Source organism: Mollisia scopiformis, assembly GCF_001500285.1.
Source record: "Mollisia scopiformis unplaced genomic scaffold LY89scaffold_5, whole genome shotgun sequence".
Lineage (NCBI taxonomy): Eukaryota > Fungi > Ascomycota > Leotiomycetes > Helotiales > Mollisiaceae > Mollisia > Mollisia scopiformis.
Window position 1 is genome coordinate 146,077 of NW_017263585.1, and position 27,024 is coordinate 173,100.

General features: G+C 47.9%; 9 protein-coding genes across 9 annotated transcripts; 6 read left to right on the forward strand and 3 right to left on the reverse strand.

The window, feature by feature from the left end:
- Positions 1 to 153: 153 nt before the first annotated feature.
- On the forward strand, positions 154 to 2,034 carry LY89DRAFT_665387 (Arabinanase/levansucrase/invertase; the record flags this gene model as incomplete). The annotated part of the gene is made up of 3 exons (XM_018212837.1): positions 154 to 258; positions 366 to 400; positions 549 to 2,034. The coding sequence occupies 3 exons, from the start codon at positions 154 to 156 to the stop codon at positions 2,032 to 2,034; spliced, it is 1,626 nt and encodes a 541-aa protein (XP_018075264.1).
- Positions 2,035 to 5,823: 3,789 nt separating this feature from the next.
- LY89DRAFT_418839 (uncharacterized protein) lies at positions 5,824 to 11,030 on the reverse strand. The gene is made up of 4 exons (XM_018207392.1): positions 10,685 to 11,030; positions 10,498 to 10,612; positions 7,519 to 10,449; positions 5,824 to 7,470 (listed from the first exon to the last, which is right to left on the reverse strand). Exons 1-4 carry the CDS (start codon positions 10,888 to 10,890, stop codon positions 6,031 to 6,033), a joined length of 4,692 nt encoding a protein of 1,563 aa, XP_018075265.1. The 5' UTR covers positions 10,891 to 11,030; the 3' UTR covers positions 5,824 to 6,030.
- Positions 11,031 to 12,622: 1,592 nt separating this feature from the next.
- On the forward strand, positions 12,623 to 13,354 carry LY89DRAFT_418835 (uncharacterized protein). The gene has a single exon (XM_018207391.1). The coding sequence runs from the start codon at positions 12,745 to 12,747 to the stop codon at positions 13,192 to 13,194; it is 450 nt and encodes a 149-aa protein (XP_018075266.1). The 5' UTR covers positions 12,623 to 12,744; the 3' UTR covers positions 13,195 to 13,354.
- Positions 13,355 to 14,389: 1,035 nt separating this feature from the next.
- Positions 14,390 to 16,446, reverse strand: LY89DRAFT_715219 (N-carbamoyl-L-amino-acid hydrolase). Its single transcript, XM_018218186.1, has 8 exons — positions 16,175 to 16,446; positions 16,062 to 16,076; positions 15,876 to 16,010; positions 15,729 to 15,828; positions 15,647 to 15,669; positions 15,242 to 15,593; positions 15,144 to 15,195; positions 14,390 to 15,025 (listed from the first exon to the last, which is right to left on the reverse strand). Exons 1-8 carry the CDS (start codon positions 16,256 to 16,258, stop codon positions 14,464 to 14,466), a joined length of 1,323 nt encoding a protein of 440 aa, XP_018075267.1. The 5' UTR covers positions 16,259 to 16,446; the 3' UTR covers positions 14,390 to 14,463.
- Positions 16,447 to 17,302: 856 nt separating this feature from the next.
- Positions 17,303 to 20,059, forward strand: LY89DRAFT_665390 (Na+/solute symporter; the record flags this gene model as incomplete). Its single annotated transcript, XM_018212838.1, has 8 exons — positions 17,303 to 17,371; positions 17,450 to 17,491; positions 17,543 to 17,713; position 17,768; positions 17,822 to 17,932; positions 18,086 to 18,277; positions 18,324 to 18,661; positions 18,917 to 20,059. 8 exons carry the CDS (start codon positions 17,303 to 17,305, stop codon positions 20,057 to 20,059), a joined length of 2,067 nt encoding a protein of 688 aa, XP_018075268.1.
- Positions 20,060 to 20,741: 682 nt separating this feature from the next.
- On the forward strand, positions 20,742 to 22,428 carry LY89DRAFT_778560 (uncharacterized protein). The gene is made up of 4 exons (XM_018222219.1): positions 20,742 to 20,847; positions 20,903 to 21,470; positions 21,531 to 21,740; positions 21,792 to 22,428. The coding sequence occupies exons 2-4, from the start codon at positions 21,078 to 21,080 to the stop codon at positions 22,254 to 22,256; spliced, it is 1,068 nt and encodes a 355-aa protein (XP_018075269.1). The 5' UTR covers positions 20,742 to 20,847; positions 20,903 to 21,077; the 3' UTR covers positions 22,257 to 22,428.
- A 434-nt stretch (positions 22,429 to 22,862) lies between these two features.
- On the reverse strand, positions 22,863 to 24,783 carry LY89DRAFT_419074 (uncharacterized protein). Its single transcript, XM_018207394.1, has 2 exons — positions 24,508 to 24,783; positions 22,863 to 24,459 (listed from the first exon to the last, which is right to left on the reverse strand). Exons 1-2 carry the CDS (start codon positions 24,596 to 24,598, stop codon positions 22,889 to 22,891), a joined length of 1,662 nt encoding a protein of 553 aa, XP_018075270.1. The 5' UTR covers positions 24,599 to 24,783; the 3' UTR covers positions 22,863 to 22,888.
- On the forward strand, positions 24,758 to 25,711 carry LY89DRAFT_681554 (RNA polymerase Rpb6). The gene is made up of 3 exons (XM_018214320.1): positions 24,758 to 25,290; positions 25,359 to 25,478; positions 25,531 to 25,711. Exons 1-3 carry the CDS (start codon positions 25,238 to 25,240, stop codon positions 25,565 to 25,567), a joined length of 210 nt encoding a protein of 69 aa, XP_018075271.1. The 5' UTR covers positions 24,758 to 25,237; the 3' UTR covers positions 25,568 to 25,711.
- Positions 25,712 to 26,039: 328 nt separating this feature from the next.
- On the forward strand, positions 26,040 to 27,007 carry LY89DRAFT_665394 (putative esterase; the record flags this gene model as incomplete). Its single annotated transcript, XM_018212839.1, has 3 exons — positions 26,040 to 26,301; positions 26,355 to 26,872; positions 26,930 to 27,007. The coding sequence occupies 3 exons, from the start codon at positions 26,040 to 26,042 to the stop codon at positions 27,005 to 27,007; spliced, it is 858 nt and encodes a 285-aa protein (XP_018075272.1).
- Between the last annotated feature and the right edge of the window lie 17 nt (positions 27,008 to 27,024).

Here is a 27,024-nt window from a genome sequence, read left to right on the forward strand (position 1 = left end):
AGGTCGGGTTGCAGTGGGTCGTGACTACCTCGAGTCCGAAATTATATCAAAGTTTATCGACATAAAAGCATCCCCTTTCGCACTCATTTACATGGTATTCCGTTCCCCTCGCGTTCTCTTATCTCCGCGGTCGATCGATTCCTACTTTCCAAGATGTGGAGCTCTGGCATAGTCCACATCCTTGTAATTCTTAGTTCTGTCATTTCACACGTCTCTGCGGCATCTCAAGTGTCTGCTACGTTCAGCAATGCTGTTCAGGTTCGTACAGCAACTTCACTTCTTCTTCAATTGCTTCCCGGAACGTTTGGAGCGCCTGAAGAGTAATACATCAATAACATGTTACACGCGTACTGACCTCCAAACAGTATCAATTCGACACAGACGGCAACGCAATTGATCTGTAAGTCTTCATCCAGAGATTTATCTCTGACTTCTTGTCTTCACTGCTTTCGTCTTGCTCGACTACAAACAGGTACCACCAGGCACCGACAAGTCCAGTTCGTCCTACCATGCTCGAAGCTCCAGATGCTAACTCTGCTGCATCACAGGACAAGTGGCAAAATCGACTTTCTGGGAAGTGCCTACGTCTGGTATGGTCTCCCGTTTGGGTGTGGTACCGCATTCTGCGGAGTAGCGACCTACTCTTCACCAGATCTCCAGACGTGGCACTACAATGGATTGATCGTTGACCCCAGCGACCCCACAATCGCAGCTCTATGTCTAGCCCCCAACTCAGGCAACTGTGGACGACCTCATATTGTCTACAGTGCTGCAAATAATGACTATGTGCTGTGGGTTAACGCTGGTTCGCCCGGCTATGTTCTCTTCACGAGTAGCAGTCCCATAAGTGGATTTGTCCAAGATCCCAATCGAGCACTCATTGGCTTCCAACCTCCAGGATCATTTCAAGGCGGTGACTTCAGTGTTCATGTCGTCAATGGTACAGGATACTTAGCCTACTCACTTATCGACTTTACCACCACTGGAGCATCTATTTGGCCACCATTTAATCAATCAATCTATGCTCAGCAACTTACCCCCGATATGCGCAACACGACTGGACCGGCCTACCATGTCGTCTCTGCTGCAAATGATCTCGTAGATTTCGAAGCTGAGTCACCAGATATCTTCAAGCGTGGAGACTACTTCTACATATCAGCATCCAATACCTGCGGCTTCTGCACTGGTACACTCCTTATCTTCTATCGCTCCAAGTCTCTCGCAGGTCCGTGGACACGGCAGATCATCAGCGCAGATACTTGTGGCGGTCAATCAACGGGTGTCCTCACTCTTCCATCACCAACGGCAGGAGGTCTTACTTCCTACCTCCATATTGCCGACCTCGTCGCCACGGCTCCTTTGACAGGAACGCGTACCGCAGCTCACGGCCATCAAATTCAGCTGCTGAACTTCAATGCAGATGGTAGTCTTCAGGATCTAGACTGCTCACTCTCGAAATCGGTTGGAGTCACATTCATCCCAGGCACAAACGTTTCAACGACCGGTCTTGCCACATCTGCAACCGACAGCTCGGAAGCAGGGGCTTATTCGCCATCCTGCAACCTACCTCAATTTCAACTCTATCAGACTTGGGCATCGTCAAAGACTGGTATTTTGTCTGAAGTAGGTGTGAATCTCGCCGGTGACTTCCCTACTGGAAACACAACAATAACAATATTCCGCTATCAAAACAACACCAACTTCTTCACACCACATTTCGTCTGGGAAACACTCACCACCTACAACGTCGTTCCTGCCAATGTTTCTCAGGCACTAGAAGTAGTTCGTGTCCCAGTGAATGCAGCTGTAAGCACTGGGGATAGATTAGGAATGGCATTAGTGACGGCGAGTGTGACACCACTGTGCACTCTGGTGATGAATAGTGCGCAGTTGATGTTCGATCTTTCTACAAGTACGAGGACATTGTTCGCAAATGGGCCTGGACAAGTCAGTCTAAGGGGAATCAATGGTAATACCCCACCTGTGGTTGTCCTGCCTGGTCAGGAGCTCAAGTGGTACGCTACTGTCAATTAATTGCTTAGACATAACATTTAATGTTCGGTTTTGCTGCGAGAGAGTGCTCCAACAGGAGAGTGCAAAAAGGGGATTGGTGGATGGAGGAAGGATTGCTCCGATGACATCTAAATCTCACTACTAAGATCGAGGAGAAGACATAAACGTCGCACACTAAGAGCTAAGACGGAAGATAGGATGAAATAAACTAATGCACTCCTTTACACTGCCACGTCCTTGACATACACGAATGAAACGGAAATAGATGTCAACCAACGACCAAAACCTGCAACACCAATTGTCGAGGGCTGCACACGAATCCACCCAGGTTCCCAATTTGTTTTACTTTCTAGAATCACTCCTCGACTCGCATACTCACGAGTCGTAAGGCAGGATCAGGATCGGAGGATCATCCGAAAGATGGGACAATACCCTTTCCACCAATAGGGGAGATCAGCGAAGAAATTCGCTTAACCACCAGTCCAATCGCAACCGGATTTGAGATTGGGAACGTGCAATGCTTCAGGACCAGGGAGATCTTGTTCTCATGTCAAACCGGGAACGACCGGATCTTCTAATATCAGATCAGATTAACGAGGTTGCAGGGTGGTTGTGTAGTGCAGGAGCGCAGATCAGCAACCTTCACCTCGCGAATCTCGCTTACACTGTGTCTCTGAGTTTGCTTCATGAGTTCTTGCGGATGGTACTTGTTTGATCAAAGCTTTCCCGATGCTAAGTGAGCTCTCTGCGATGTTCAAAGCTCACGGGAGCTTGTTCCAAGCTTGTTGTTCACTTCTGACGAGTACACTCTGAAAGGGTGTCAGAACCTCCGTCGCAAGTTCTGGCAAGACGAATGAGCGGACGAATGTAGTTTTTTCGTCTAATCTCCTGTCGTAACCATAAATCGTATGCAAGCTGAAATGAGAAATTGAAGGAGGAAGAATTCGGACAAGTGAAGAGCAGTAACCACACTTCTGCTGTATGAGGTCAGATGATGAGCCATGTGTGCGTTTATATGGATACATGGTTGCGGTAGATGCGTTCTCTTTCAGATTTTAGATCATGCATTACATTTTTCACTTTCCCATCATCGTGTCATTCATTTTAGGTCAGACTGATTCACGATCTTCGTTTGTGCTTCGAACGATCAGGACGTCAAATAGTCATTGCTTTTCAACGTCCTTCAAATCTGTCAATTCAAGGACTTCAAGAATCGAGTTCAAAGATCTCCAGTCACATCCTCTTCTTCACTCTTACTAGCATGTCTTTGGCTTCTGCTCACGGCAAGATAGTTTTCCGTTACGATTGATCCTCAAAGAATCGACATAAATCTCGGGATCAAGGAGCTTTTCGACCATTTTCGGAGAATGCTACACAGTTGAAGCAACAAGACAATGGGATCGAATAAGATAGTCTTGAAATGCCTTGGTCATAATCGCAAATTTGCGGTTGAGGGTATAGACAGGAGTCAGCGCGAATTGCGCAGTACACGCTTTCAGCGCATTATGCGCGGACAGCGCAATATGCGCAAATCGTACAGTGGTCAAGTGGAGCTCTACTCCATGACCAAGATCAACATCACTGTCTTTTAGTCCAAAGACATCAAATCCTACCATACATCAGACATACCGAGGATGAATTTAGAGCCGAGCACTTCACCGACCTGGCTCAAGCCATGCCCTCTCTGATCCTACTATATACTAGGCCAGTGGTGATATCTCCCTCGGTGTAGCTATTATATCGTCATCACGAATACATATATCCCTAAGGCTTTTACAGATAGGTCCACTACAGGCAAGGGTCAAGTGCTTGCCGTGCGTTTCTCGCTAGCTGATGGTGTATACTCGACGATATCTGAAAATCTCAGATTCGACGCAGAAACTCCACCAGAAGCTTGCGTGTAAATACATATATTTTCAAATGGTCACTTCAGATCTGAAGCTTGCGTAATTGTGAATGGTCGCATGTCACTTTTCTATTTCATCACAACAAGTAAGACGAAGTTTCTTGTTTCGCATGGCTCTCTATTCACTTCGAGCTGTGAAGATGTTACCGAGTCACCTTCCCACTCATCTAATTCCTATCAATACAAGAGACAATTCTTCAATATCGTGACACCTCGAAGAAAGTTGAACAAATGCCTTTGACTAGAGTACGAAGTCGCCCGGCCCAAGTCCGGTCCAAATGCGAGTGCTCGCATTCCTATCCCTTTCTTAGTCCATCAGCCTTCCTCTACCGCGACCAAATCTTTACAGGCTTCCATTTGCTCATGAAGCGCCTTTGTCAAATCCTCAGTCATGTCCTGCAGTTCTTTCAAACACTTTGTTCTATCTGCCACACTATCTGCTTTCTTGAATATATCTAGAGCTTGCAAGGTCGTCTGACTTTGCTTCTTAACAAGCACTTCAATGGTGGTCGTCAACACCTTGATCCGTACAGAATACGCCCACCCCAGCGTAAATTGCTATTTGTTGTCACCAGCTGTGTGCTTCACCCTTTGATAGTAGCGCCGCTACTAGACCTGGCGTTTTCCTTTTTATTTATAGTTTCAAACCAACTGCGATCTAATGAGAGGTTCCTGTGTCTGCGAAAGTCGTGCGCTAAAGTCTTTGATCTCTCTGTCAAAGGCGTGGATTGGGTGAAGCCCGATCACCTTATCGAAGTGAAAGTCGCAGAGGGGCAATGGTTATGGATATGTGGAAAAATAAATCAACTCCTGATCTTCTGAAGACGTCCTCTGATTGAGTAGAACGATACGGCGTGTGGAGTCTCCGTATGAGCGTTCAACTTGGGCAGCCGAAGCTTCTCCAGAGCGTTGCTGCTGCTGTCTTGTTTCAACAAATCCTGCAGCTCAACTACTAAGCTTTGACGCTTGAAAATCTGGGTTGGGGGCCAGAAATACATCTTAGAAAGAGATGTGATAGAGTTACAACGTCTTCATACAAGAATTGGGAGTATAAAACGTGGAAAGACGAAGTAGTTAAGGTAGCTGGGCAGAAGTATGGTATTGAACGCATTGCTGCTAAACAATGAAAATATCAAAGCAAAGAAGGTAGAAAACGAGAGTCAAAGGCTTTAGTAGGATCGAGATTGATAGACGGCCAGTTAAGAAGTAGGAGCTACGAAGATGTATTTGCCTCTCATCCACTACCTCGACAAGAAAATCGGAGACATCAAGATCAAATTCATAACACCAACCCGAACTCCAATTCCCACTCCGCAATTCCCAATGACCCAACTCGAGCTAAACAGATAACTAGTAATGGCATTGGGAGATAATACGAAAACGCGCCTCCGCAAAATAAACTTCTTCAAGATAAAATTAAGGTAAGGGATCGGGAACCACATTAGATGAACCCCACTCGAGCCCCTCTTGGACCCCTCAATGCCGGACAGGGGTGAATATAACTATTAAGCGAGGACCCCTGAATCGGTGCTTCTCCTCTACCCCTTGAGCTAAGCTTTAATGAGATGAGCTTGCATACCTACACTTTTCAAGGCCATTCATTCATAGCTCTTAAAGTCTGGAAGTCCTATCAGCTTTCTGCCTATTTAACAATAGCAACAAGCGCAGGCACCAAATCAGCAAAAGAGGATAATTAGGAGCAAGACCCAATGCTAGGCCAGCAAAATCGCATTGAAATAATCATCATGATAAATATATCCCTAAGCTAAATCGTACAATGTTCATAAGTGAAAAAAGGGTACCCCGCATATGCACAGGGTCACGCTGTGCCGAATCGCATCGCCGGCGTTTCCAAAACTCCGCAGAACAAGCGATATCAAAGCATTAACCCACGTCCTGCCCTCGGACAGTGAGCAATAATTCCTCCGGAACGCCAGGCATGCTTTTCCAATTCTCAAATGGTATATCTCTTTCGGTCCTCCATTCCATTTCCATTCCCATTCCCTTCCTGTCCATGGTTTCCAAACCCGGACTAACTGACGCCTCGATAAAGACAAAAAATAGAAATAGAATCTCCGAGATCTAGACAGAAACCTAAACAGGAAACGCGCTTATTCGGTATTCATAGAATGAAAAGAAGGGTCGAAAGAAAACGGCTTGTCAAGTGCTGAAGGATCCACCTCATCCCACAACCCAAAGTTGCCCGCCTTTTGGTCGTCATCGAACATGACTAGATCGTCCATACCGCCATTGAAATTGTAGCTGTCCATATCAAAGAGTGTATCAGCGTCGTTAGGGCCGAAAGGTACCCATTTTGGATCGAATAAGTCCAAGTCCAGATTAATGTCGAGGCCTACACCTTCGGAGATATCGCTATTGGGTTCGGAGACACCATCCTTGCTTGACTCGGGAGTATCATTCGGTGTTATAGAGCGATACACATTCATGTCGGAGATAGCGCCACCAGCACCGGTCTCGTAAGGCTGGAAAGTTTGGTAGAGCTCCGTTGGATCAATGGTGGCATTGGCCCAAGGATCAACAGGAGCTGATGGCTGGGGCTCTGTCTTCGGCTGTTCCTTCGATACAGGATGGGACTTCGAGCTTGCATCTTTGGCAGAGGTGGTATTGGATTGCACATTTGGTTTACCACCAGCAGCACTACCCTGGCGGTGCATCGATACCTGTCGGTTCATGGGTGTGGTAGCGGCAGAAGTATTTTCACCCTTGACCGTTGGTGTGTGAGCTTGCTTTGAACCGGCTTTCATCATCTTTACGCTAGTGGGTGCAGTAGTTGGCGCATAGCTAGCTTCCTGGCCAGAAGCTTTCTTTGGCTGTCCTTGAGCATCTAATCCTGTACCAGAAGCAAGGGTATCTTGAACAAACTTTAGCGGATCAGCTATGACGTGCTCCTCGGATCTATGGGCGTCTAAGGCCTCTTGGTTGTCAAAGGTGATATTGCGCCCATCGCATTCAGAATCGGTGCACGTGAACATCTTTGTCTGAGACTTTGCCTCCGCCTGCTGTCTCTTTAGTTCTGGAGACACTGCTTTCGGTACCTGCGGCGAGGCGGTTGAGCCGGGAGTTCCTTGGCCGGGAACAGGGGTGCTGTTCTGCTTTTGCTTCTTACGTGCAGGAATATGCATCTTCTCCTGAGTAAGGGTGTTGTTATTCAAGTACGAGGGAGCTCCATGAGGTGACCTTGCACCACCAAAGAGATTTGGTGGTTGTTCGGACGTTGGAGCTGCTGGCGTGTGAGAACTACGGCTGTTCGACCTTTGGTGCATCTTCAGCTGTTGTTGCTGCTGTTGCAGATTGGCAGCGTTCAAAGGCGTGGGGGCTTGAGCAGCTTGGGGTTGAGGTTGTGTGCCTGCTTGTGTAGTGGAAGCTCCTTGAGGCTTGGTCTTCATGTTTGGAAACTTGGTACTCAAATCTTGTATGATAGCATTCAGAAGTAGTTTGATGTGTTCAACTTCTTGGGGCGAGATGGAAAAGTTATCCTTGAGCTGCTGCATCGTCTCACCGTCATGAAATTGTTTCGCTAACCGAAATCGCTTGGATGTATTAGCATTGTTTTACACCTTTGACGGACAACTACTCACTGCACGGAAAAATTGTCTAGCTCTCTCTTCGTTATGTGTGATCTGATACCACCTTGGCATAGCCTTATTAACGTTCTGCATTGAGCTGATGATAGACCGGACTTGACTCCGGATTTTGGTTTTGTACTCCTCATCCAAAGGTAGATCTGGCAGAGGTGCAGACGCCCTCTCTTGCTCTTCCTTTTCTATTGCTTTCAGCTTCTCGAGGTCAACAGGGTTAACCTGCATCCGCGAATTCGTTTGGCTCGCTTGCTGCTTCTGCAAGAATAACTGATATGCCTTGCGCTGTTCTGGATTCAATTTTTCAATCTGCTGAGGAGTCAATTTTGGAGGCCCGTGTTGGTTGGGCTGATTGGCCTCCTGAGTGTTTTGCGCAGCTGTCTGAGGTCGTTGTGTATTAGGATTTGGCACTTCAACCACATCATCACCACTGCTAGCACGCTTCAGATTCTTAGCGGGTTGCGCTGGTGATGAGTTTTGGGCAGCGTTGTGGTCACCGGGTTGTTGCCGAGCTGCACGGGCAGGGTTGGCATTATTCGGTGTTGATGTCGGCTCAGGAGCAGGTTGAGGCTTTTGTTGCGGCGTCTGGTTTGGTTTCTGTTGAGGTACCGCAGCTGGACCGTTCGTCAGACCGGGTTGGTGTGGCTGCTGCCCACCCCCTTGTTGTGCTTGCATTCTGGTCATCTGCGCCGCCATAACTTGTCGTTGTTGTTGTAGTTGCTGCGGGGTCATTTGTCCTTGCTGCTGCTGCTGCTGTTGATGATTGCGTAAGAATATTGTACGGATCTGATCATCACTTGCCGTAGCCATTTTTCCGCTTGGATGGTTTCTGATAGCTTGTATTTCTTGCTGGGTTGGCTGTCGAATCGGAGCGCCAGTACCAATAGACATTGGATTATTCATTTGTACTGGATTTTGGCCCATGGGAGCCACAGGAGCTGCCATACCAGGTGCTGCTCCAGGCATTCCCTGCGGTCCCTGAAGTCCAGGTTGCATCATTCCAGGCTGGCCATTCTGTTGTGATCTGCTGCGGACAATGTTTGAATAATGATGTTTCTGCAGAGTTTTGATACTTTCAAGACCAGCCGGGCCAAGATTAGGATTCGACGCTGCCCACTGCTTCAACTGACCCCACTTTTTCAATTCGGGTGGAAATCCTTGTGGCATAGTTGGATGACTTTGATATACCTGTGGAACATCAACCCCGTCCATCTGCAAAGCCATCCGTTGCTCAATGTTGAGGTTCTGCTGCATGTTGCGTTGCTGCTGCTGTTGCTGCTGCTGCTGCTGCTGCAATGGAGTGGGGCGCAAGGCTGCCATCTGCTGCTGGAGAATCATTTGTTGTTGGGCACTCATATTCGCACCCATTCCTGGTTGTGGTCGTTGACCAGGTCCGCCCATGAATTGAGCACCAGGATTTTGCGGATTGAAAGGACCACCCGGGCCCATTTGCTGACCAGGTCGGACTTGACCACCCTGCATGTTCATCTGCTGTCGTCCATTCGCCTGAATTTCTTGTTGTCGCTGTGCATGCCACTTGCCCACTACTTCATTCAACTTTTCTTGCGGTAATTGTGACAGATTCTTTTGCGTTTCCGGTGGCATCGAGGCAAACATCGCTTGGGCTAGTGCTGCTGAATTGAGACCATTTCCAAAACCAGGTTGTCTCTGGTTCCCTTGCATAAAGCGAGGATCCAATGGTTGTCCAAACTGCGCACTGACGTTTACCTGTGGGGTTTCTGGTTGATTCATCGGTTGCTGAGAAGGAGTTCTTATCGGTGCGTTCAGCGTAGGCATAGCGGGGCTTGGTTGCGGAGGGACTGGGCCAGGTCCCATGCCTCCCGGTTGTCCTTGGAGAGCCATTTGTTGCGCCTTGACATGTGCTTGCAACCGAGCCTGATTCTGTGACTGCTGTTGCTGTTGTTGCTGAGTTTGATTCATCCTTTGTTGCTGCATTTGTTGGTTTATCATATGCTGCCGTTGCTGAGCACCAGGATTGGGATTGGGAGGCCCTCTTTGTTCATTCATCGCCATGTTTTGACCAGGCATAACACCAGGCTGTGGCGTTGCATTTCGTGGAGCGCCACTTACTGGAACGACCATTTGACCTTCAGCCTGAGCCATGACTCCTTGCTGTTGCTGTTGTGCTGCGAGATCACCCATATTCCCCATAAAAGAAGTAAAGTCTGGATTTGCTCCACTGGTAGTAGGAGGTTGAGTTTGACCATTCATCGGACTTGGATTCATCGATCTTTGCTGTTGCATTGGCGGCGCTGAAGCTGGCACATTCTGGGATTGTTGTCCAAGAGCTAACTGCTGCTGTGCTTGTGCTAAACGCACCTGTTTCTCTTGCCGAAGCCTATTGACAGCTTGGTTTCGAAAGTACAGTAATACAGGATCTATGCCTTGCGACTGATACCGTGCGAACTGCTGTGGTTCCATTCGTTGCTGAAGTGATACCCTCAGATTGGCCTTCTCTTCCTCAGAAGCCTGAGCCGCCAACCTGTTGGTGAGATCCATCACAAGAGCGTTATCCTGCTGTGACAATTGTGGCTGACCACCATTAGGAACTCGACCTTGGTGATTTTGCTGCGGCTGCCCTTGCTGCATGGCATTTGCAAATTGCTGCTGTTGATTCTGTGCCATATTCTGCGAGCCCTGGTTTGGAATGCCCATCGGTGCCTGTGGAGGCTGTTGACCAGGTATCGGAGATGCTTGCATCTGATGTTGCAAATGTGAAAACCCTTGCTGAGCTGCCTGCTGAGGCATAGGTCTTGGTCCCTGACCTTGCATAGGATTTTGGTTCATCATCATCTGTTGTGCTTGCTGCTGCGCTTGTTGCTGGATCTGCTGCTGCATATTCGCCTGATTTTGATTCCTCCTCTCCAATAATTGCTCCAACTTCAGCTGTACTTGGTGCTTATATTGATCCTAAATTTATTAGCCGCTGTTTCACGATTGTCTTGTCACCAGTCTTACCTTGTTTGGAGACTTTTCAAAGATGTCCTTTTCGAATCTGATCCCAATTTCGATCATTCTCTGTAGTGTGGGAGGATTTGGTTGATGTTGACTAGCAAGACGAAGGTTCCCGATTCTGGAATGGTTACGTCAGTTAACCATATGGTACCTAACACGGCCTCCATTGCGCAACGGTGTCAGGACTTACATGTTGAAAATTAATCCCATGCGCTCGTTAGGTAGCACTTGAGCTTGCCAACCGCTGAGCGGCCCAGGTTGTTGGGTAAGGGTTGCATAGATCATTTGCTGTATCTGAGCAGAGGCGTTGGTATTTTGGGGCTGTCGCTGCTGTTGTTGTCCCATCTGAGGCATCATTTGACCCACGCCCATCTGCTGCTGCTGAAAGTTCGACATGGTGAGAGCCGGTGTGGCAGCAGCCACGCTCCTGCACGGAGGAGGAACTCTCTCGTCTTGGAGACCAAATCACGATCCAAACTAACGCTCTTTCTCAACCAAAGCGATCTCGTGCAAATCCTAAGGTTGGAGCGGCGGAGACGTCGTGAGATTCGGGGAATGCTGTGATCTGTCGGGGAAAAAAAGAGCGAAATTCGTGTTGTGTTGGTGACAATGACGGCTGGCTGCCTTGAGTTGAATCTATTTGGTCCACATGGAGCTAGGACTTGTGTTGCGCGAGAATGGCCTATTGGGTATCGTGGGTTCGTTTGCGACGCAGACTGAGTTGTTCGACTCGAAATCGAAAAGAGGGGGGTTCGTCGGTGGTTTGGAAGGATGAGGCTGAGGTGAACAGGAGCGAGCGAGCAAACCTGGACATACGGTGCTCGATCGGTGCCTGAGCCAACGACGACTTGTTCCTCGTCTGCTGAGAGGAGCTGGCGGATGACAGCGTGAAATGCAGGCCGAGTGCGTGGGTAGGTGAGTGAGTGCGTGAGTGAGTAGACGACGACGACGAGAGAGTGTGAGTGAGTGAGTGCAGAGTGGTTGCGCTTGGATTCGTCTTCAAACCAGGTGCGAAGGCCTGCGACACACGATGGCCCCTAGTACCGTACCGTAGTGTACAGTAGTGATATCCAGGCCAGGCGACGAACAGATGAAATAGTGAGGTGGAGCCCGTGCAGGGATCACTGTGCCGGAGGATCGAGGAAATACCGGTCGTGAACGGTCTCTCTGTCGACGCTGCGTACCGCCACGCACACGGGAACACTAGAATCTATGAGGGGAGGGACTGCTGTTGACAACGATGTACTGTATGTAATGTTTGGTGGTGTTGGGTAGACTGAGAGGGGAAGGGGGATAGAGATGGAGATGGAGATGAAAAGTGCCAGTGCCTGGCTTGGCGGTATCTGCGTGAGGTGGTGGTGGTGATTCTCGAGATGGATGGGTGGAAAGGCGGCGCCACTCAGAGCTAAGCCTAATCGACGAGCCCCAATACTTCGACCCAGCACAGCCTGTTGTAGAATAAATATTATTATTATTACAGCTGCGAATGATAATAAGGTATGTGGTGTGCATTCTCCGGGTGCACCGTCTGGACTTGAGATGCGATTGCTATTGTTTCCTACATCTATCGTCCTCTCTTTCCCATAAAGAGTGCCAGTACTGCTGTCATGCCCATATCCCTCCCTCCTCCCAGACTGACTGACAGGAACGAGTGCTGAAAATGGTTTCAGCTTCTGTGTCCCAAAAAGTCCCGGTGAGTGTCACGCAGCGCGCAAAAAGAAGGCAAATGACGCCCTGCCCGCCAGTCATTCGATTCTCTTTCTCTTGTCACGGCCTCTGCTGCCTCAAAGGGGGCCTCCCGATGCTGCTGGACGTGATATCTGAACAGCCAGCAGCAGCAGCCTGATGGGCACAAAACTGGTTGAGCAGGTCGATCTGGAGATCCGACGATTTTCTGAAGATTCGTCGACGCCAGACTGCAGACTGCATGCTTGCTGGGCGCCATGATGATGTGGAGGGAAATGCGTCCCTGCCAGGCCAGGGGTCTGGTCTCCCAAATACTGCATGTCCTCGAGTAGTTAGGGGTTTCGGAACTGGCGCATCAGAAATCTATCTATGCAGCACAAACCCAGCAACTCTCTGGTCGCACTGAAATTAAATAATGGTTGGCTTCCCCATGGTCTCCCTCCATTCAGCAGTGACAACCACCACGGGAGGACATCTTTGAATCCTCTCCCTCCGGCGAAGAAGTGACTTTCCTTGAAGTGTCCGGTCCAGTCTGGCCATTTAATATCCAACCAGCGGCACCTGATGGTTGATCTCTTCGTTTGCGGGCACCCTTGTCATGCTGAAGTGAGGCCTGCCCTGCTCACCTATCCGCACGTCGCACGTCGATCATTCCAACCCTTGATGCAGCTAATGAGGAAGAGAAACCTCCCTCCTCCAGGATATTTCGCCCACCACAATCCGCCATCCCAAGACCGTCGTGGGTGCAGGATCTTCTTGCACTCTTGCGCTCTCCAGACCTCTATTCGCTCTCCTATCATCGAGCCTGTCATCCGAGTAACCTCATCTTCCGCATCCAACTGGTGGTGCAGCCATGCGGCAGACAGTTCGAAAAAGGAAGAATTAATCGCCTCCGGTTTGGCGATGGTCCCAATCAGCGCTCTGCTGCAGCAGGGATCGACCGCCTTGTGCCACGGGCTTTACCACCGCTTGCCGGTAGTGCAGGGCTGCGAGGGCGAGGGAGGGCTAGTTTGATTGTTCGTTGACGACGACCGACGCCCTGCCCTTCGCCTGCCCTCTGCCATTGCGATTGCGCATTGCGTTGCGAATAAAGACGGGCGAGCCTCGTCCATTGCGAAGGTTATCATCAAGTTTTCTGTCCCATCGGAGACGCACATCTTGTACGCCCAGAAAAGAGAGCAAACATGCGAAAATCTGCAGACGAAGATCATCTGCCAATGCTGCATGATCACGAGACTGGACCTGAAATGCAAGTGCTTAGGTAGTGTGCCAAGCAATCATGATCACAGTAATTGCTGCAAAACGCTCCTACTGGGAGGATTTAGATGGGACGTTCATACGTAACATATTCTCGTCCCGTTGAAGTTGGAACCAAGTAAGACAGTGAAGAAAAAAGTTTCATTTCTGAAGCCCCAATCATATTCGACTGTATCAGTCCGGGAGAAAAATCTTGACAACACCGCCGAACAGAACTTGCAGACGACGTTCATATACTATGAGTAAAATACTGGAAATTGCCCTGCGACTGTTGAAATAAAGCAATTGAGTTCTCGCTATAAATTTACTAAGAAAGGCTCCATTCCCTTGAAGAGAGCTTTGTCTCTTTGCCGCAAATGCACCTGCACCTGCAGGGATCTGAGCGAGTGTCACGTGCTTGCACTCTTCTCCTGCCAATTTCGTCTCCGGGACGAAAGTCGTCCTGGAATAAAGACAACATATTTCGCTTTCGCACTCTCGACAACTATCTTACATCTGTTGGTCCATTCCCAATTTCTAAGCGCTTCACGACCGTTGGTCACTTACACGCCCACTCCGAGCTCTCCAATACACGCCTTCGAGTGGCACGGACGTTGCAGACACCAACAGAAGCGCCAGAGCGGGGAAGTGATGAGGTAGTCAATCCACTCACGCTTGCCAACAACAAGAGAATGGCACTCTCTGCTCACCGCGTTCATAACTTCACATCTGCATGCCACAGGTGCTGCTCGTGCCATCTATCTACTCGGTCTTCCATCACTGCGGTGCTGGCGTTACCCCTCCATATCCTCGTTGTTGCACAACTTTAATCTTACTGGCGGAGGTATTCCCACTTCATCAAACTATCTCAACTACTGTCCCAGCACGGAGTCTTGGAAGCTGCACAGTGGATCTCACTTCCGAGTTGGGCAGTCATGAATAAGAGATACCTGCACTCATGAATCAGTCTGAGGAGGACTTTCACTAGCACATATATCCATTCTCAGGAAATCTAGTTTGTTTGTCTAATGTTGAGGGACCTGTATTTCAGACATGAAGCCCAGCGGCTTTCTGCTTGAGCAGCTCGTCAAAATTGAGGACAGCCTTGCCCAAGACAAGCGCTCCTTCTGCACAGTCTTCCTTGTCGCTCCATTCCTTGGGAGAGTGACTTATGCCATCCTTGGCTCTTACGAAGACCATGGCTGTTGGTACCTTCGTTGTGGTCATAGTTGAATCATGCCCTGTACCAGTTCGAGATGCAATACCCTTGTCACCACAGGCGTCTCGAACGCAAGCAATGGCTTCTGACCAGAAATCCCCGGGCGGAAGGTGTATGTCGCGTTCCAGTTCAAATTCCAGGCCCCGTTGTCCAGCAATGCTAGCAATTCGGTTCTCAATTGCCTTACCCATGCCCTCTAGACCTTCGGCCTCCTTGTGCATCAAGCAGAATATTACTTTTGTCTTAGATTGTATGTTGCAGCTTCCGAATGGATGAGAGTGAATTCCGGTGGTAGTGGTATAACCATTCATTTCGTACGCTAGTTTCTCCAACACCGTGATGAGTTCGGCCGACGCTGCAAGTGTGTCTCTGCGACCCCACATTGGTTTCCTGTAATGTTTGAAGTCAGTCTGCGTTTCTCAACATATTACATGCCCGTTGTGTCCTCTGAAAGACAACATTACTGATTGTCCCAGATCTGCAACTTCATTAAGTGGATTAGACTTGCGTGTTAGCATGGCCATCATCGCCATGAAAAACCACATTATACCATGTCATGCCTGAAAAATGTCAAGATCAGCCGGATTTCTGGGTAGGTAGCATTACCTTGCCATCCCTCAACCCATCCCACAGGCTTGCCTGCCTTTTCGAGGTCCGTATGTTGCTCGACATGAATTTCAAAATGTCCCGAGATAGGAAACTCGTCAAAATAATTTGGACCGTCTCCTACATATCCTATCTTAGCTAACTCCCCACCCATCGTCAATGATGAGTTATCTGTCGAGATTGAGGCGTGGGCAGCTTCAACTGTCGATTGTCCAGCATATACACAGGATGACCCAAGAAGTGGGAAGAATCGTGCGCCCTCCTCATTAGTCCAGTTGATCAAAACCAAGGGAGCTCTAGTCTTGATGCTTTGCTCTTTCATACTACGGAGAACCTCAAGTGCTCCTATAACCTACACGGTGTTAAATGCTGAGTTTCCGTTTGGGGAAACGAGGTGGCTCTTACGCCTAAGGGTCCATCAAACTTTCCTAGAAACAGATTCCGCGGTTAATATATCTGAATGATATGGTCTGAATTGATCACCTACCTCCGGTAGCAACAGTGTCCAGGTGTGATCCCATAGCAATAGGAGGGATCGAGTTATCATCTCCGTCAAACAGCGCTATTTGAGTACCCGTTGCGTTTACCTTGAGTGTTTAGCTATGGCGAAGTATTCGCATCGAGCGACGATTACCTTGTAGTCAGCGCCTAACGCAATAACTTGCTCGCGAAACCAATCTCTGACCATTTTGTCATTTTCGTCCGCACACAGACGTGTAACTCCGCCAGGAGATGGAGCGCTCCATTTAGCGGTCTCGTGAATGTCGTTCTTTTGAGTGTTTTGTTAGATCCGAACTATAATCTTGATGTTGTAACGTACCCAAAGCCGATCACCCTAACGAAAAAGTCAGTGCAGCTCATCTGAGGCTTATTGGTTTCGTTCCAGAGTTTCATTCTTGGTGATACAGGCTAGTAGTCTAGATAATTGCTTACATTGATCTTGAATTTGGAAGCCAATGGTGAGGTCGCATACGAGCGCCTAGCAATTACGTATACTGCACGTCTAAAGGCAAACATATTGATGCAGATTCTATTTCAAGTGTATGGGGAATGATGCCTGTCATCATTTCGATGTTCTCATTGCAAGTGTCTTTGCATATATAGCCTTTTCGCTAGAATCAGTCTGCTCCAGAGTTATCGAAGTATCGGATAGCTGTAGCCATTGTTCCAATCTTCCAGTATCGCTATTGCCTGCCTTTTCGTATTCCATCATCGCGGCATGGTCATATCACGCTGCATCGAGGGGTAAGGTCAAGAGTGGGCAGACATATCCTTACAGCAATACCCACAACTGATAGAAAAACTATCAACAACGTCATTGGATCTAAAGTATCTTGCATATGCCGTAGTTGGCATTTTTGAGCCTCAGGGGCATTCATTGGTTCACCGGGATTTGAGTGGACTCGTTCTCCTTTGCATAAGTGGAAAGCTAGTGCCTGACAATCTAATGATAGCCGAGCGTTCGTCTTACCCATGACATCTTCCATTCAAATCGATGATCTTTTCCTTTTCCTGTAGTTTGAATTCAATCAAAATAGTTTCACAATCTCTTGGTCAGAATGATAACGCTTCGAGATAACCACTTTTTCCAAATCTCATCGTATATCTTCTCCAAAAGAGACAACAAAGTCCCCTTTCTTATCCTACACTGTCAAGACGTACTCTGAATAACGCATCAAAGGCCCCATATCGATAGGCCATCTTGACCTCAATGGACAGAAAGGAGCATGGTATCCCCATTTTCGAATGCAAAGATGACAGCATTGACAGCATTAACATCCCTGACACCCCTCGTTGCTCTGTCTCCATACACCATCCCCGTCCTTATCACCACCGAGACGGAGTTTTTCAATAACTTACAAAACGTATCTTCAGAACCTTATCTATCCCTCCGGGCCGACGGCATTGCGGTGCTTTCTTAATCCCCAGCAGGAGCTCACATGTTGAAGATAGGCAGTTGATGCAAGGAACGAATCTTCCGCCAATACACAATATAGTCCGCAAACCCACCGTCCACTGCTCTGGGCCTACGATCGTCACACTTTCAAGTCCAGGTTCAATATGTCTACAAGCACAATTGCCCCAGTCCTACCTGAAGGTGCTGGATATGGAGTCGTCGTTGGTATTGGGGTTAGTATTATTTCTGTCTCTTAAGTACTTTGAGACAAAAATATCATTAATGAAACGATGCTTTCTGACACTTGATAGTTTTTCTTTGCCATTGTTATGGCGGGAATATCCTATATACAGGTTTGACTCCTTTCTCTATATCTCATGAGACAGTCAGCTGATTAGGCATAGAATCGATATACCAAATACTCCACAAGAGGTAGCGAGGAATTCAACACTGCAAGTAGAAGTGTGAAGTCAGGCTTGATAGCGGCAGGTATTGTCTCGGCTTGGACTTGGGCTGCAACGCTCTTACAAAGTTCAACTGTGGCCTACGAGTACGGTATTTCTGGACCATTTTGGGTAAGTCGAGACGATCGAACTTGGGATTAAATGAATGTAGCTAACAATTGTTAGTGTTAGTACATATGTAGCGTGTCTAATAACCATTGTGGCTGATCTTTTTGACAGATGCTGCCGGCGCTACGGTACAAATATTCATGTTCGCTATTCTCGCTTGCAAGGTGAAGCAGAATGCTCCGCGATGCCATACTTTCCTCGAGATCATTCATCGCAGATATGGTATGTTCAAACCAGTTTGGATATAGTCACTTCGTTCTGAAGCTCTCATGTTTGCATATCCTACGCCTGCGATAGCAATCGCTCCTCTTCTACTCCAAGAAATTGTTTCCAAAATCTTCGATCAATGGGACTGACATTGAATCTTATTTACAGGGACTGCAACTCACTTGGTGTTCATCTTCTTTGCTTTGCTCACCAACATCCTTGTCGCTAGCCAACTGCTTTTGGGAGGAAGTGCTGTTGTCACTGCCCTCACCGGGATGAATGTCTATGCTGCCATTTTCCTAATTCCACTCGGAGTCTCAGTCTACGTAGTTCTCGGCGGCCTTCGAGCTACATTCCTCTGTAAGCCTGCTCCCCTCAACCATCAACATTTCCTAAACATCAACAGGCGACTACACCCACACCTTCATCGTCATGATCATCATCCTCTATTTCATGTTCTCAGTCTACACGTCCAGCGACCTAATCGGCTCACCAACGAAGATGTTTGAGCTGCTCGCCGAAGCATCGATCAAGAGACCTGTTGCTGGGAATCAAGATGGCTCTTATCTCACTCTGAAATCCAATTATGGGCTTATTTTTGGGGTTATTCAGCTTTGCTCCGGGATGGGGACGGTGTTTCTTGATCAGGGGTATTGGCAGCGGGCTATTGCTAGTAGACCGACGACGGCGGTGAAGGCGTATATTTTGGGTGGGATGGCCTGGTTTGCCATTCCTTTTGGTTTTGTAGGTGCTGTTTTTTTCCGAAAATCCATTGGTGTCTGGGGTCATTGATCTCCAGCCTTGCTTTTCATTTTTGTTGTATCATCTCCGAGACTCATCCTTGATTCTCCCAAAGCTGGGAAAGCGATCGAGTCGAGGAGGGCTGATGCTTTACGTGCAATACAATTAGAGATACAAGCTATTATTTCGAAGCTGTCTTGCTCCTACAGTCTCTTGCGTGCCCTTCAATTTCTAGAATATTGACTAACTTATATATAGGCAACAACACTGGGCCTCGCCGCCGTCGCTCTAACGGACAATCCCGCCTATCCTACATATCCAAACAACATGACCAGCTCCCAAATTTCATCCGGCCTATCTGCACCTTTCGCAGCCGTCGCCCTTCTCGGCAAACCAGGTGCAATCGCTCTCCTGTTAACCCTCTTCATGGCTGTCACATCCTCATCCTCATCTGAACTCATTGCCGTTTCATCTATCTTGACTTTCGACGTCTACAAAATGTACATCAAGCCGTTCGCTACCCCCGACCAACTGATTAAGATTGCTCACATTATGATCTGTGTCTTTGGGCTCATTATGGCTGCTTTTGCTTGCATCTGGGAAGCTATTGGTATTGATCTCGGCTGGCTCTTCCTAGTGATGGGTCTCCTGATCGGAGGGGCTGTCTTCCCAGCGGCTTTTGCAGTGACCTGGAAAAAGCAATCGAAGTACGGCGCCGTATTCGGAGCCATAGGCGGTCTTTGCGCTGGTCTCATCGCCTGGCTCGTTGAAGCAAAAGTCTATTACGGTGAACTATCAGTCGCTTCAACAGGCGGCAATTACCCCACACTGGCAGGAAACATGGCTAGTGTCTTGACCGGATTAATCCTCACTGTTGTGGTATCATATATCAAGCCAGATGATTTCGACTGGGAGATCACAAGAGGCATCAATCTCGCAACCGAAGCCACGGACAACGAAAGCATGGAGCAAACGCCTATGGAATCATCAGACTCAGAGAAAAAGACCGCAGATCCAACCGCAAACCCCAACCCCACCATCGCACACCGAACTCAACGCCCTGTGCTCCCAACGATCCAACTCGAAAACGCCGAAGCCCTCGAAGACCAAGCCGTCATGGAAGACCCCACCCGCCTCAAGGGCGCCTTCCGCTTCGCTTGCATATCTGCTACCATCTTAACGCTGCTGATGGATTTCATCATTCCGATGCCGATGTTTTTCACGCATTATATCTTTTCGAAGGGATTCTTTGTGGGGTGGGTGGTGATTAGTTTTCTGTGGGTCTTCTTTGCGCTTTTTACTTGTGCGATTTTGCCGGTTTGGGAGGCGACGGGGTTCTTTAGGGATTTGGTGGGGGAAGTTTGGGTGGGGAAGAAGGGGGAGGTGGAGGGTGAGGAGTAACGGAAGAGGAAGAGAGTTGGTTGGAGTCTGGAATTAGTGGGTTAGATGGTATGGTAGATCTAGATGGTGTTCTGCGTTGGAGAATTGTGACAGTTTAGATTGGGCTTGTGAAGTGTTAGGACACCTATAGAATAGATTATAGAAATGTAAGAATCATATACACTTCCAGAGAGGGCATCCGATGACGAGTCTCTTGCCTTGCAAGCAGAGGACACCGTCTAAAATGATATGAGGCTTGAAAAGCGGGTGTAATTTTGTCCCTTGATAAGCTGATGGAAGACTTGCATCAAATTTTACTTTGAAAAGTCTTAACCCGTATTGACGTACTGACCTAGCTATTTCTTTTGCCCCTGTCGATCCAACATATCCATCTTATTTGCTACAGTACGTTATTCCACAACACATTAATGGACCTTTGTAAGAGAATTGAAGCATAGACACAGACATCAATACCCTATTGAAGGCCTTCATTGTCTCTCGATTACCTAAAACCAGAAACTACCCAGGCCATGTATGTTGTGCTCTGTCGGTTCAATGATTAACATTTAGTTCAAGACCCTGGCACTGGCACGCACGAACTAATTCAGGGGTTTAGTGACCTTGGCAAGGCGGTGACAAGGGTTGAGTGGCAGTATTGAGACGCGATTTAAAGAAGCTCACAAGCCCCATCCCCATCACCAAACGCGACTTTACAACAACATCACTCGCTCATAAACAACACGCATTTTCCTCTGAAGCTGCAGTCCGATCTCTACTGTGCACTCGTTGCTCATTGTTCCTTCTGTCTTGTATGCCTCAGCTTCCCAAATCTTGTATCACACTTTCACTAACTCACGCGTGTAGTACAGCAACAACCGAACAACGCGCATACAGATACTGAACGATCTAGCCTCACGAACGACACTCTTTCGGACAACATTGTATTCAATCAAGCGTAGACTACTACTCTCGACGAATAAAGAGCGACTCATCGACGACTAAGCGTGTATTAGCAACAAAAGTTCACCTTTCGTCCAAGATGGCTTCCACAACTCCAATCCGACGCCCTTTGGGTAACCTCAACCGCAACCATGCCCTCACCCCACAAGGAACGCGGAATGTGTCCGAGGCACTCAAGAGTACTTCAAAGTCAGTTTTCGTGGACAAGATATTGCAAACAACTACGCGAGGAGGGACGACGACAACCGATGAAGTTGGCAGCGAAGGTGGATTGGATGGCGAAAAAAGGGTTATCTCTGATGATGGCAACGGTGTACGGGCCAGCAAAAGACAGCGAATCATGGCTACTGGGGCACAAGTTGATGTACGACAATATGATCTATCATCCAGAGCCGAAGTGCAGGGCGGATTGGACGAAGATGAGTCGGCTGGCGTTTATATTGAGAGAGATGATGAGTTCGAACAACCTGAAGTAAGTGAATACTCTTGGCCCTATCTTGGAGGAAACTGTTACTGAAAGCCTGATGAATAGCCGCTTGAATCGGATCTTGGTTTTCCATCGCAAGAAACACCATCCTCTCCAGTTTCATCAGCCGGGTCCAGCATTCCGTCCCCAACAGCTGCTGTCAACGAATCACAGAACACCACAATCACCGAACCAGATGATATCCAAGTTCTCTGGCCTGTCATTCCTAACATCATCGCTGTTCCACGACCCTTGACCGTTGAGGAAGTCAAACAAGTAAGTCACTTTTATCCTTTGTCCCAAGTCACATATTCTAACACCAGACAGAAAGCCAAGGAGATCAGACTGCGTCTTAGCCTAGCAAACTACAAAGTCCGCACCAATCAAATAGACGTTCCCATCTCTCGCCTTCAGATCAGATCCTCCACCTTCCCAAACCGACTTGGACTGTCCGGCGCGTCCCGTGTATCCAGAACTCCTTTGCCCTCTGCCAGCCTCCACAACATCAGCCTCCAAAAACCCTCAGCCGAAAAGTCGCGTATATTCTCTGCCTCTATCCCTTCTTCACCACCATCTAAAGTCCGTCCTGGTCCAACCTCGCGCTTGGCGTCACCTACGAAACAAAGAGATTCTGTCGCCGATGGACTCTCTACACCACTTCTTCCACGACAACGGGAAGGACTGTTGAATCCACCCATGCTGGGAAGTCCAGAGGAACGTCATCTTACCAGCAGTGTTGTCAAGGGTCGTGCTGCGGATGGACTTTTGAGCTTGATGCGCCACCAGGGCTAGGCTTAGTGCGATGGTTGTTGCCTTCATGTATATAAGTAGTCCAGATATGGATGTGTGTGTGATGATTGTGCGATTTCGAGATGGGATGGTTGGCATGGATGGGCTGCATTGGGGGTATTATGATGATTCAAGAACACGATGACCTGGTTCTCTGAGGAACAATTCAATCAAGAATATTAAAATTTCAGTTCCAGTGATTGCATTTGGTGGATTTGTGCTTCAAAGATGTTAATCCCCAGGCCCTTTGAAGACGTCTTAAGCATGAAAAGACAAACAAACAAAATTTATTACGAATCAGCTATGCCAAGGGCACATGTGTAGCTGATGATTAGATTGATCCATGTGGACAGGAAGGTGAGAATTGGAGCAGCAAAATAGGACACCGTTACGGTTTATTGTTGAAATTTGGATCCAAAACAAAATTTTCCTCAAGTCTATGGAATAATGTAAGTGGTTTAAGTACGAAGTGAACCCCAAGGGTTGAAGGATCAAGTGTTATGTTTTTATTTTTCATTTGCTATCAGCTCAAGTTTTGGGTTTCATTAAACACAATTTCCTCCATACTGATATTCATATCATAGCCCTTAGTAGCAACACAGTCATCAGAATCGCACTTAAAGAAGCCATATCCCTCAGCCAATCAACCTCCGCATCTCAAGCTGATCTTGAGTCCACTCATCCTGATCCTGAGAATTGCCTCCTGCCTCATCAGCACCAACCCAGAATGGTCCTCCTTCTAAAGCCTGGCGTTGGAGCTCCCAATCGATATCTGCTTGGTCAAACATTCCTGATTGCATGTTTGTAGAATCAAAGCCAGCACTTGGTCCTATACCACCCATGTTTGATCCTGGGAGTGGAAAATCGAAGGCTGTATGGAATGCAGATACAGTAGGGTCAGCTTCTGGAGCTTCGAATGGATGAGCGGTTTGCATGTGGACTTGACGGTCATATTCTCGGATGAACATGTGAGGGCAGCCTGGAGCAAAGCAAGGAATAGTTCGTCGCGAATCAGCGGCATAAGACATTCCAAGAAGCTGATCGACAGCCGAAGCTTTGGCTTGCTTCGTCTTTTTCTTGGACTTCTTTGGCTGAGCATATTCGCCATCCTCCTCTGCATCATCAATGAGGTCATCTTCAAATTTGATGTTCTGTTTCCGATTTGCATTGACAATGCTTGGTAGGCCAAAGTGAGCGATGCGAATATGATCAACAAGACTGGCTTTGGAGAAGTAGTCTTTGCCACAGGCGTCACTATCATCGAAAGAACTGATATCAGGATAAGTGGTGACATCAGAAGAGCCACAGATAAAGCGCTCGCCCATATGAGCACTTCGAATATGTGTGTTGAGATTATTTTGCTTGGTGAATCTCTTGCCACATCCTTCGTACGGACATGGAACGTTCTTCCTCTCAGCAAGGGTGCTCCCAGAATGTTGGCTTTCAATGTGCTTCACCAAAACTTGCTGGCTGGAGAACTTCAGATCACAGAACATACAACTCGCATGCTCCTTTCGGACATGAGCCTGCAGCTGCCTTTCCGTCTTGAAACCAGGTGCTGCACACTCTGTACATAAGAATTTGGCTGGGCCATGGACTCGATTGACATGCTGCCGAAGGCCAGTGCCACCATCAAATCCCGCTTTACATTGTTCTCCAGTGACAGGGTCGACGAACGTACACGGAAAAGGCGTCAAGTGCAGGTGGTCAGAGCGAATATGGCGTTGAAGAGTCTGGTGCTTCCGGAAGGTCTGGTTGCATGGTGGGTATTCGGTACAACGGAATCGTTCGTGTCCCAAATGCGTATCTTTATGCCTATTCAGACGAGTAGAGGTCAAAAAGCTCTTGCCACAACCCTCCCAATCACAAGGAAATGATCGTTCGTGGGTATGAGATCCTTTAGTATGCTGTTGCAGATGCTTGTCTTCGAAGTATGATTTATCGCAACCCTCGTATTTGCACACATAGGGTCGTTCATTCGTATGAGTTCTGAGATGGTTGGTCAATCTCGATGGTCGATTGAAAGTCTTTGTGCATCCTTCGTGCGGACACTTGATGGTCTTTAATTCGGAAGGGAATTTCTTTCGAGAAGGTGAGAATGGAGTAATGGGAGTATCAGCGGCTTCTTCGTCTTCCGAGTCATGGTCACCCTCGGATTGGTATACATCCTCGTCCTCCTCGTCATTGTAATCAATCGGGGAAGGAACTGAATAGCCTTAGCAAATTGAGATCATAGCTTGAGGGGATTGCGCACTGCTCGTTGAGGCTGCTTTGTCAAGTCGCAATCTTTTGGTTGCTTCTTCCAATCCATCCTGAGCTTTGCGCTTACGCGTAGTCGAAGCCATTGTTGTGAAGACACTCGAGGTCCTTACGAGATATCATGTATGAGACTGGATAGTCGATAAATAATTTCTTGGTGGTGTGGCTGAAATCCAAATCTTGGCGCGCTAAGCTCAAACCTTATTTTGCAGAGCTAAAGTCCGCCTCGACTAAGAAATCTTTGGCAGCTGGACAACACAACGACGAAGCGCAGATACAGTTTACGCACAACCTTGATATTGCAACAGACTTCAAGCTCTTGCGACTCCATAAAGCAGAATGTCTGACAACGAAGACGGTGGTGGTGGCGGAGGCGGGTGAGTGCCAATTGATTATGGAGTTCAGCCTCCTGGGCTTCAGGCCTTGTTCGAGGTTTTGCTCTTGCTTGAAGTCTTGCTAAAAGAAGAAACAATAGCTACTCCCCAAACTACGATAACGATGAGCCCGACTATGATCCAGAAGAGCCAGAGCCTTATGATGCCGAAGAAGAGACTCATGCCGAAATCGACGATATTGCGGTGGGCCAGAATCCAGATCAGCTCTTAGCCACTGGTGATCGCGGTGTAATTTCATCAGGAGATCAGAATGGGGCGACTCGAGGGAAGGCTGAGAAGGCGCCAAAGGACAAGAAGATACCCAACGATCAGCGCACAACTACGCCATACATGACCAAGTACGAGAAGGCAAGAATCTTGGGAACTAGGGCACTGCAGATTAGGTTGGTCATCCAAGGAGAATTTAGACATCAACGAAATTTGAGCTATACTGATCACAATGGGTCAATAGCATGAATGCGCCAGTTCTTGTGGATTTGGAAGGAGAGACAGATCCACTCCAGATTGCGATCAAGGAGTTGAGAGAAAAGAAGATACCCTTGGTGGTGAGAAGATTTATGCCGGATGGCTGGTAAGTGGGCTGTTTTATTGTCATGGAGTAACCTCATTTGACATCCTCCTAGGTACGAGGACTGGACTTGTGAAGAGCTTCTCCAGTAAGAATTCGAATCTCCGACCACAACGTATAAGGATTAGACAGACTTTCGGAACATTCCTGGAGGTGGTTATGGGTCTCGATTGGAATCTGGTTTCTGCATAGCAAAGGTGCTGGCAAGGCGTATAAAATGGCGTTAAGGCAAGGAGGCAGCCAAGTGACCTTACAAAAGGATAGCAGAACGTTCTTCTACTGATGTCTCATGAGAGCAGCCACTTTTTCTCTGGGTTATGGATGATGAATTTAGAGTGTCTTTGGAGCCGTTGTCGACTTTCGCAAATGCCGTGAGATCTCCGAGTGGAAGGGATTTTATTGCCGAAAGAGTTCCATCCATGCAAGCCTATGGCGGGGCATTGAGGGGTCGCAAAGCCTAAAACGTCATTAATTGAAAGCACCATTTTATTTACAGCTTCGTGAACAACCTTTCCACTTCTCAGGTTTAATCTTCAATTGATATCTATCTCAGAAATCCTCACAATGTCTTTGAAAACCACAGCAACCATCGCTTCATTTGGCGGCAAGCTTTTGAAGCTCACTCACGATGCTACCACCACTGGCTGTGAAATGGCACTGAACCTTTACCTCCCACCAAATGCCGGAGCCACGCAACAAAAAGTGCCTGTTCTCTTCTACCTCTCTGGCCTTACCTGCACAGGCGACAACTGCGCCGAGAAAGGTTTCTTCCAATATGGTGCAAGTCAAAAAGGCATAGCAATCGTCTACCCAGATACCTCACCTCGTACCTTTCTTCCCCTCCCCTCTTCCTCCTCCCCGAGACTGACAATTCTCTAGGCGGGCTCAAGATCCAAGGCGAAGACGATTCCTACGATTTCGGATCTGGCGCCGGTTTCTACATCGATGCGACAGCCGATCCTTGGTCCAAGAATTATAAAATGGAATCATACATCACATCCGAACTGCCCAAAGCACTCTTCTCTTCGTTTCCCGAACTCGATTCCTCGCGTGTCTCTATTACAGGCCATAGTATGGGTGGACATGGAGCTCTCACATTGTTCTTGAAGAATCCGGGCATGTATAAGAGTGTTAGTGCGCTTGCACCAATTGCGAATCCGAGTAATTGTCCTTGGGGAGAAAAGGCATTTAAGGGATACTTGGGAGACGATAAGGAGAGCTGGAAGAAGCATGACGCTACAGAGTTGATTAAGAAGTGGAAGAGCAGCTTTGATACTTTGATTGATGTTGGGACTGGTGATAATTTCTACAAGCAGAAGCAGTTGCTACCAGAGAACTTTTTGGAGGCTGCTAAGCAGAGTGGGAATGATAAGGGTATTGTGTTAAGGATGCAACCTGTAAGTCTTGTCCATTGGAAATAAGCAAAGCTGCAGGTAGTTTCTAACGTTGAACAGGACTATGACCACTCTTACTATTTCATTTCGACATTCGCGACAGACCACGTCAACCATGCTGCGAAGTACTTGTTTTAGTATGTGCTTTCACTGCT

Excerpts from the sequence above, each read along its gene's own strand:
- LY89DRAFT_715219 (XM_018218186.1), bottom strand. The coding sequence starts at position 16,258 with ATGTTTGCCTTTAGACGTGCAGTATACGTAATTGCTAGGCGCTCGTAT. Across the intron at positions 15,829-15,875 it reads CGTTAGGCGCTGACTACAAG|GTAAACGCAACGGGTACTCA; the intron begins GTAATCGTCGCT and ends TAAACACTCAAG. Across the intron at positions 15,670-15,728 it reads GGACACTGTTGCTACCGGAG|GAAAGTTTGATGGACCCTTA; the intron begins GTAGGTGATCAA and ends ATCTGTTTCTAG.
- LY89DRAFT_419074 (XM_018207394.1), bottom strand. The coding sequence starts at position 24,598 with ATGGCTTCGACTACGCGTAAGCGCAAAGCTCAGGATGGATTGGAAGAA. Across the intron at positions 24,460-24,507 it reads CAAAGCAGCCTCAACGAGCA|TTCCTTCCCCGATTGATTAC; the intron begins GTGCGCAATCCC and ends AAGGCTATTCAG.
- LY89DRAFT_778560 (XM_018222219.1), top strand. The coding sequence starts at position 21,078 with ATGGCTTCCACAACTCCAATCCGACGCCCTTTGGGTAACCTCAACCGC. Across the intron at positions 21,471-21,530 it reads ATGAGTTCGAACAACCTGAA|CCGCTTGAATCGGATCTTGG; the intron begins GTAAGTGAATAC and ends CCTGATGAATAG. Across the intron at positions 21,741-21,791 it reads CCGTTGAGGAAGTCAAACAA|AAAGCCAAGGAGATCAGACT; the intron begins GTAAGTCACTTT and ends AACACCAGACAG.
- LY89DRAFT_418839 (XM_018207392.1), bottom strand. The coding sequence starts at position 10,890 with ATGTCGAACTTTCAGCAGCAGCAGATGGGCGTGGGTCAAATGATGCCT. Across the intron at positions 10,450-10,497 it reads TTGAAAAGTCTCCAAACAAG|GATCAATATAAGCACCAAGT; the intron begins GTAAGACTGGTG and ends TAATAAATTTAG. Across the intron at positions 7,471-7,518 it reads CTAGACAATTTTTCCGTGCA|CGATTTCGGTTAGCGAAACA; the intron begins GTGAGTAGTTGT and ends AATACATCCAAG.
- LY89DRAFT_681554 (XM_018214320.1), top strand. The coding sequence starts at position 25,238 with ATGACCAAGTACGAGAAGGCAAGAATCTTGGGAACTAGGGCACTGCAG. Across the intron at positions 25,291-25,358 it reads ACTAGGGCACTGCAGATTAG|CATGAATGCGCCAGTTCTTG; the intron begins GTTGGTCATCCA and ends ATGGGTCAATAG. Across the intron at positions 25,479-25,530 it reads AGATTTATGCCGGATGGCTG|GTACGAGGACTGGACTTGTG; the intron begins GTAAGTGGGCTG and ends ACATCCTCCTAG.
- LY89DRAFT_418835 (XM_018207391.1), top strand. The coding sequence starts at position 12,745 with ATGGTTGATCTCTTCGTTTGCGGGCACCCTTGTCATGCTGAAGTGAGG.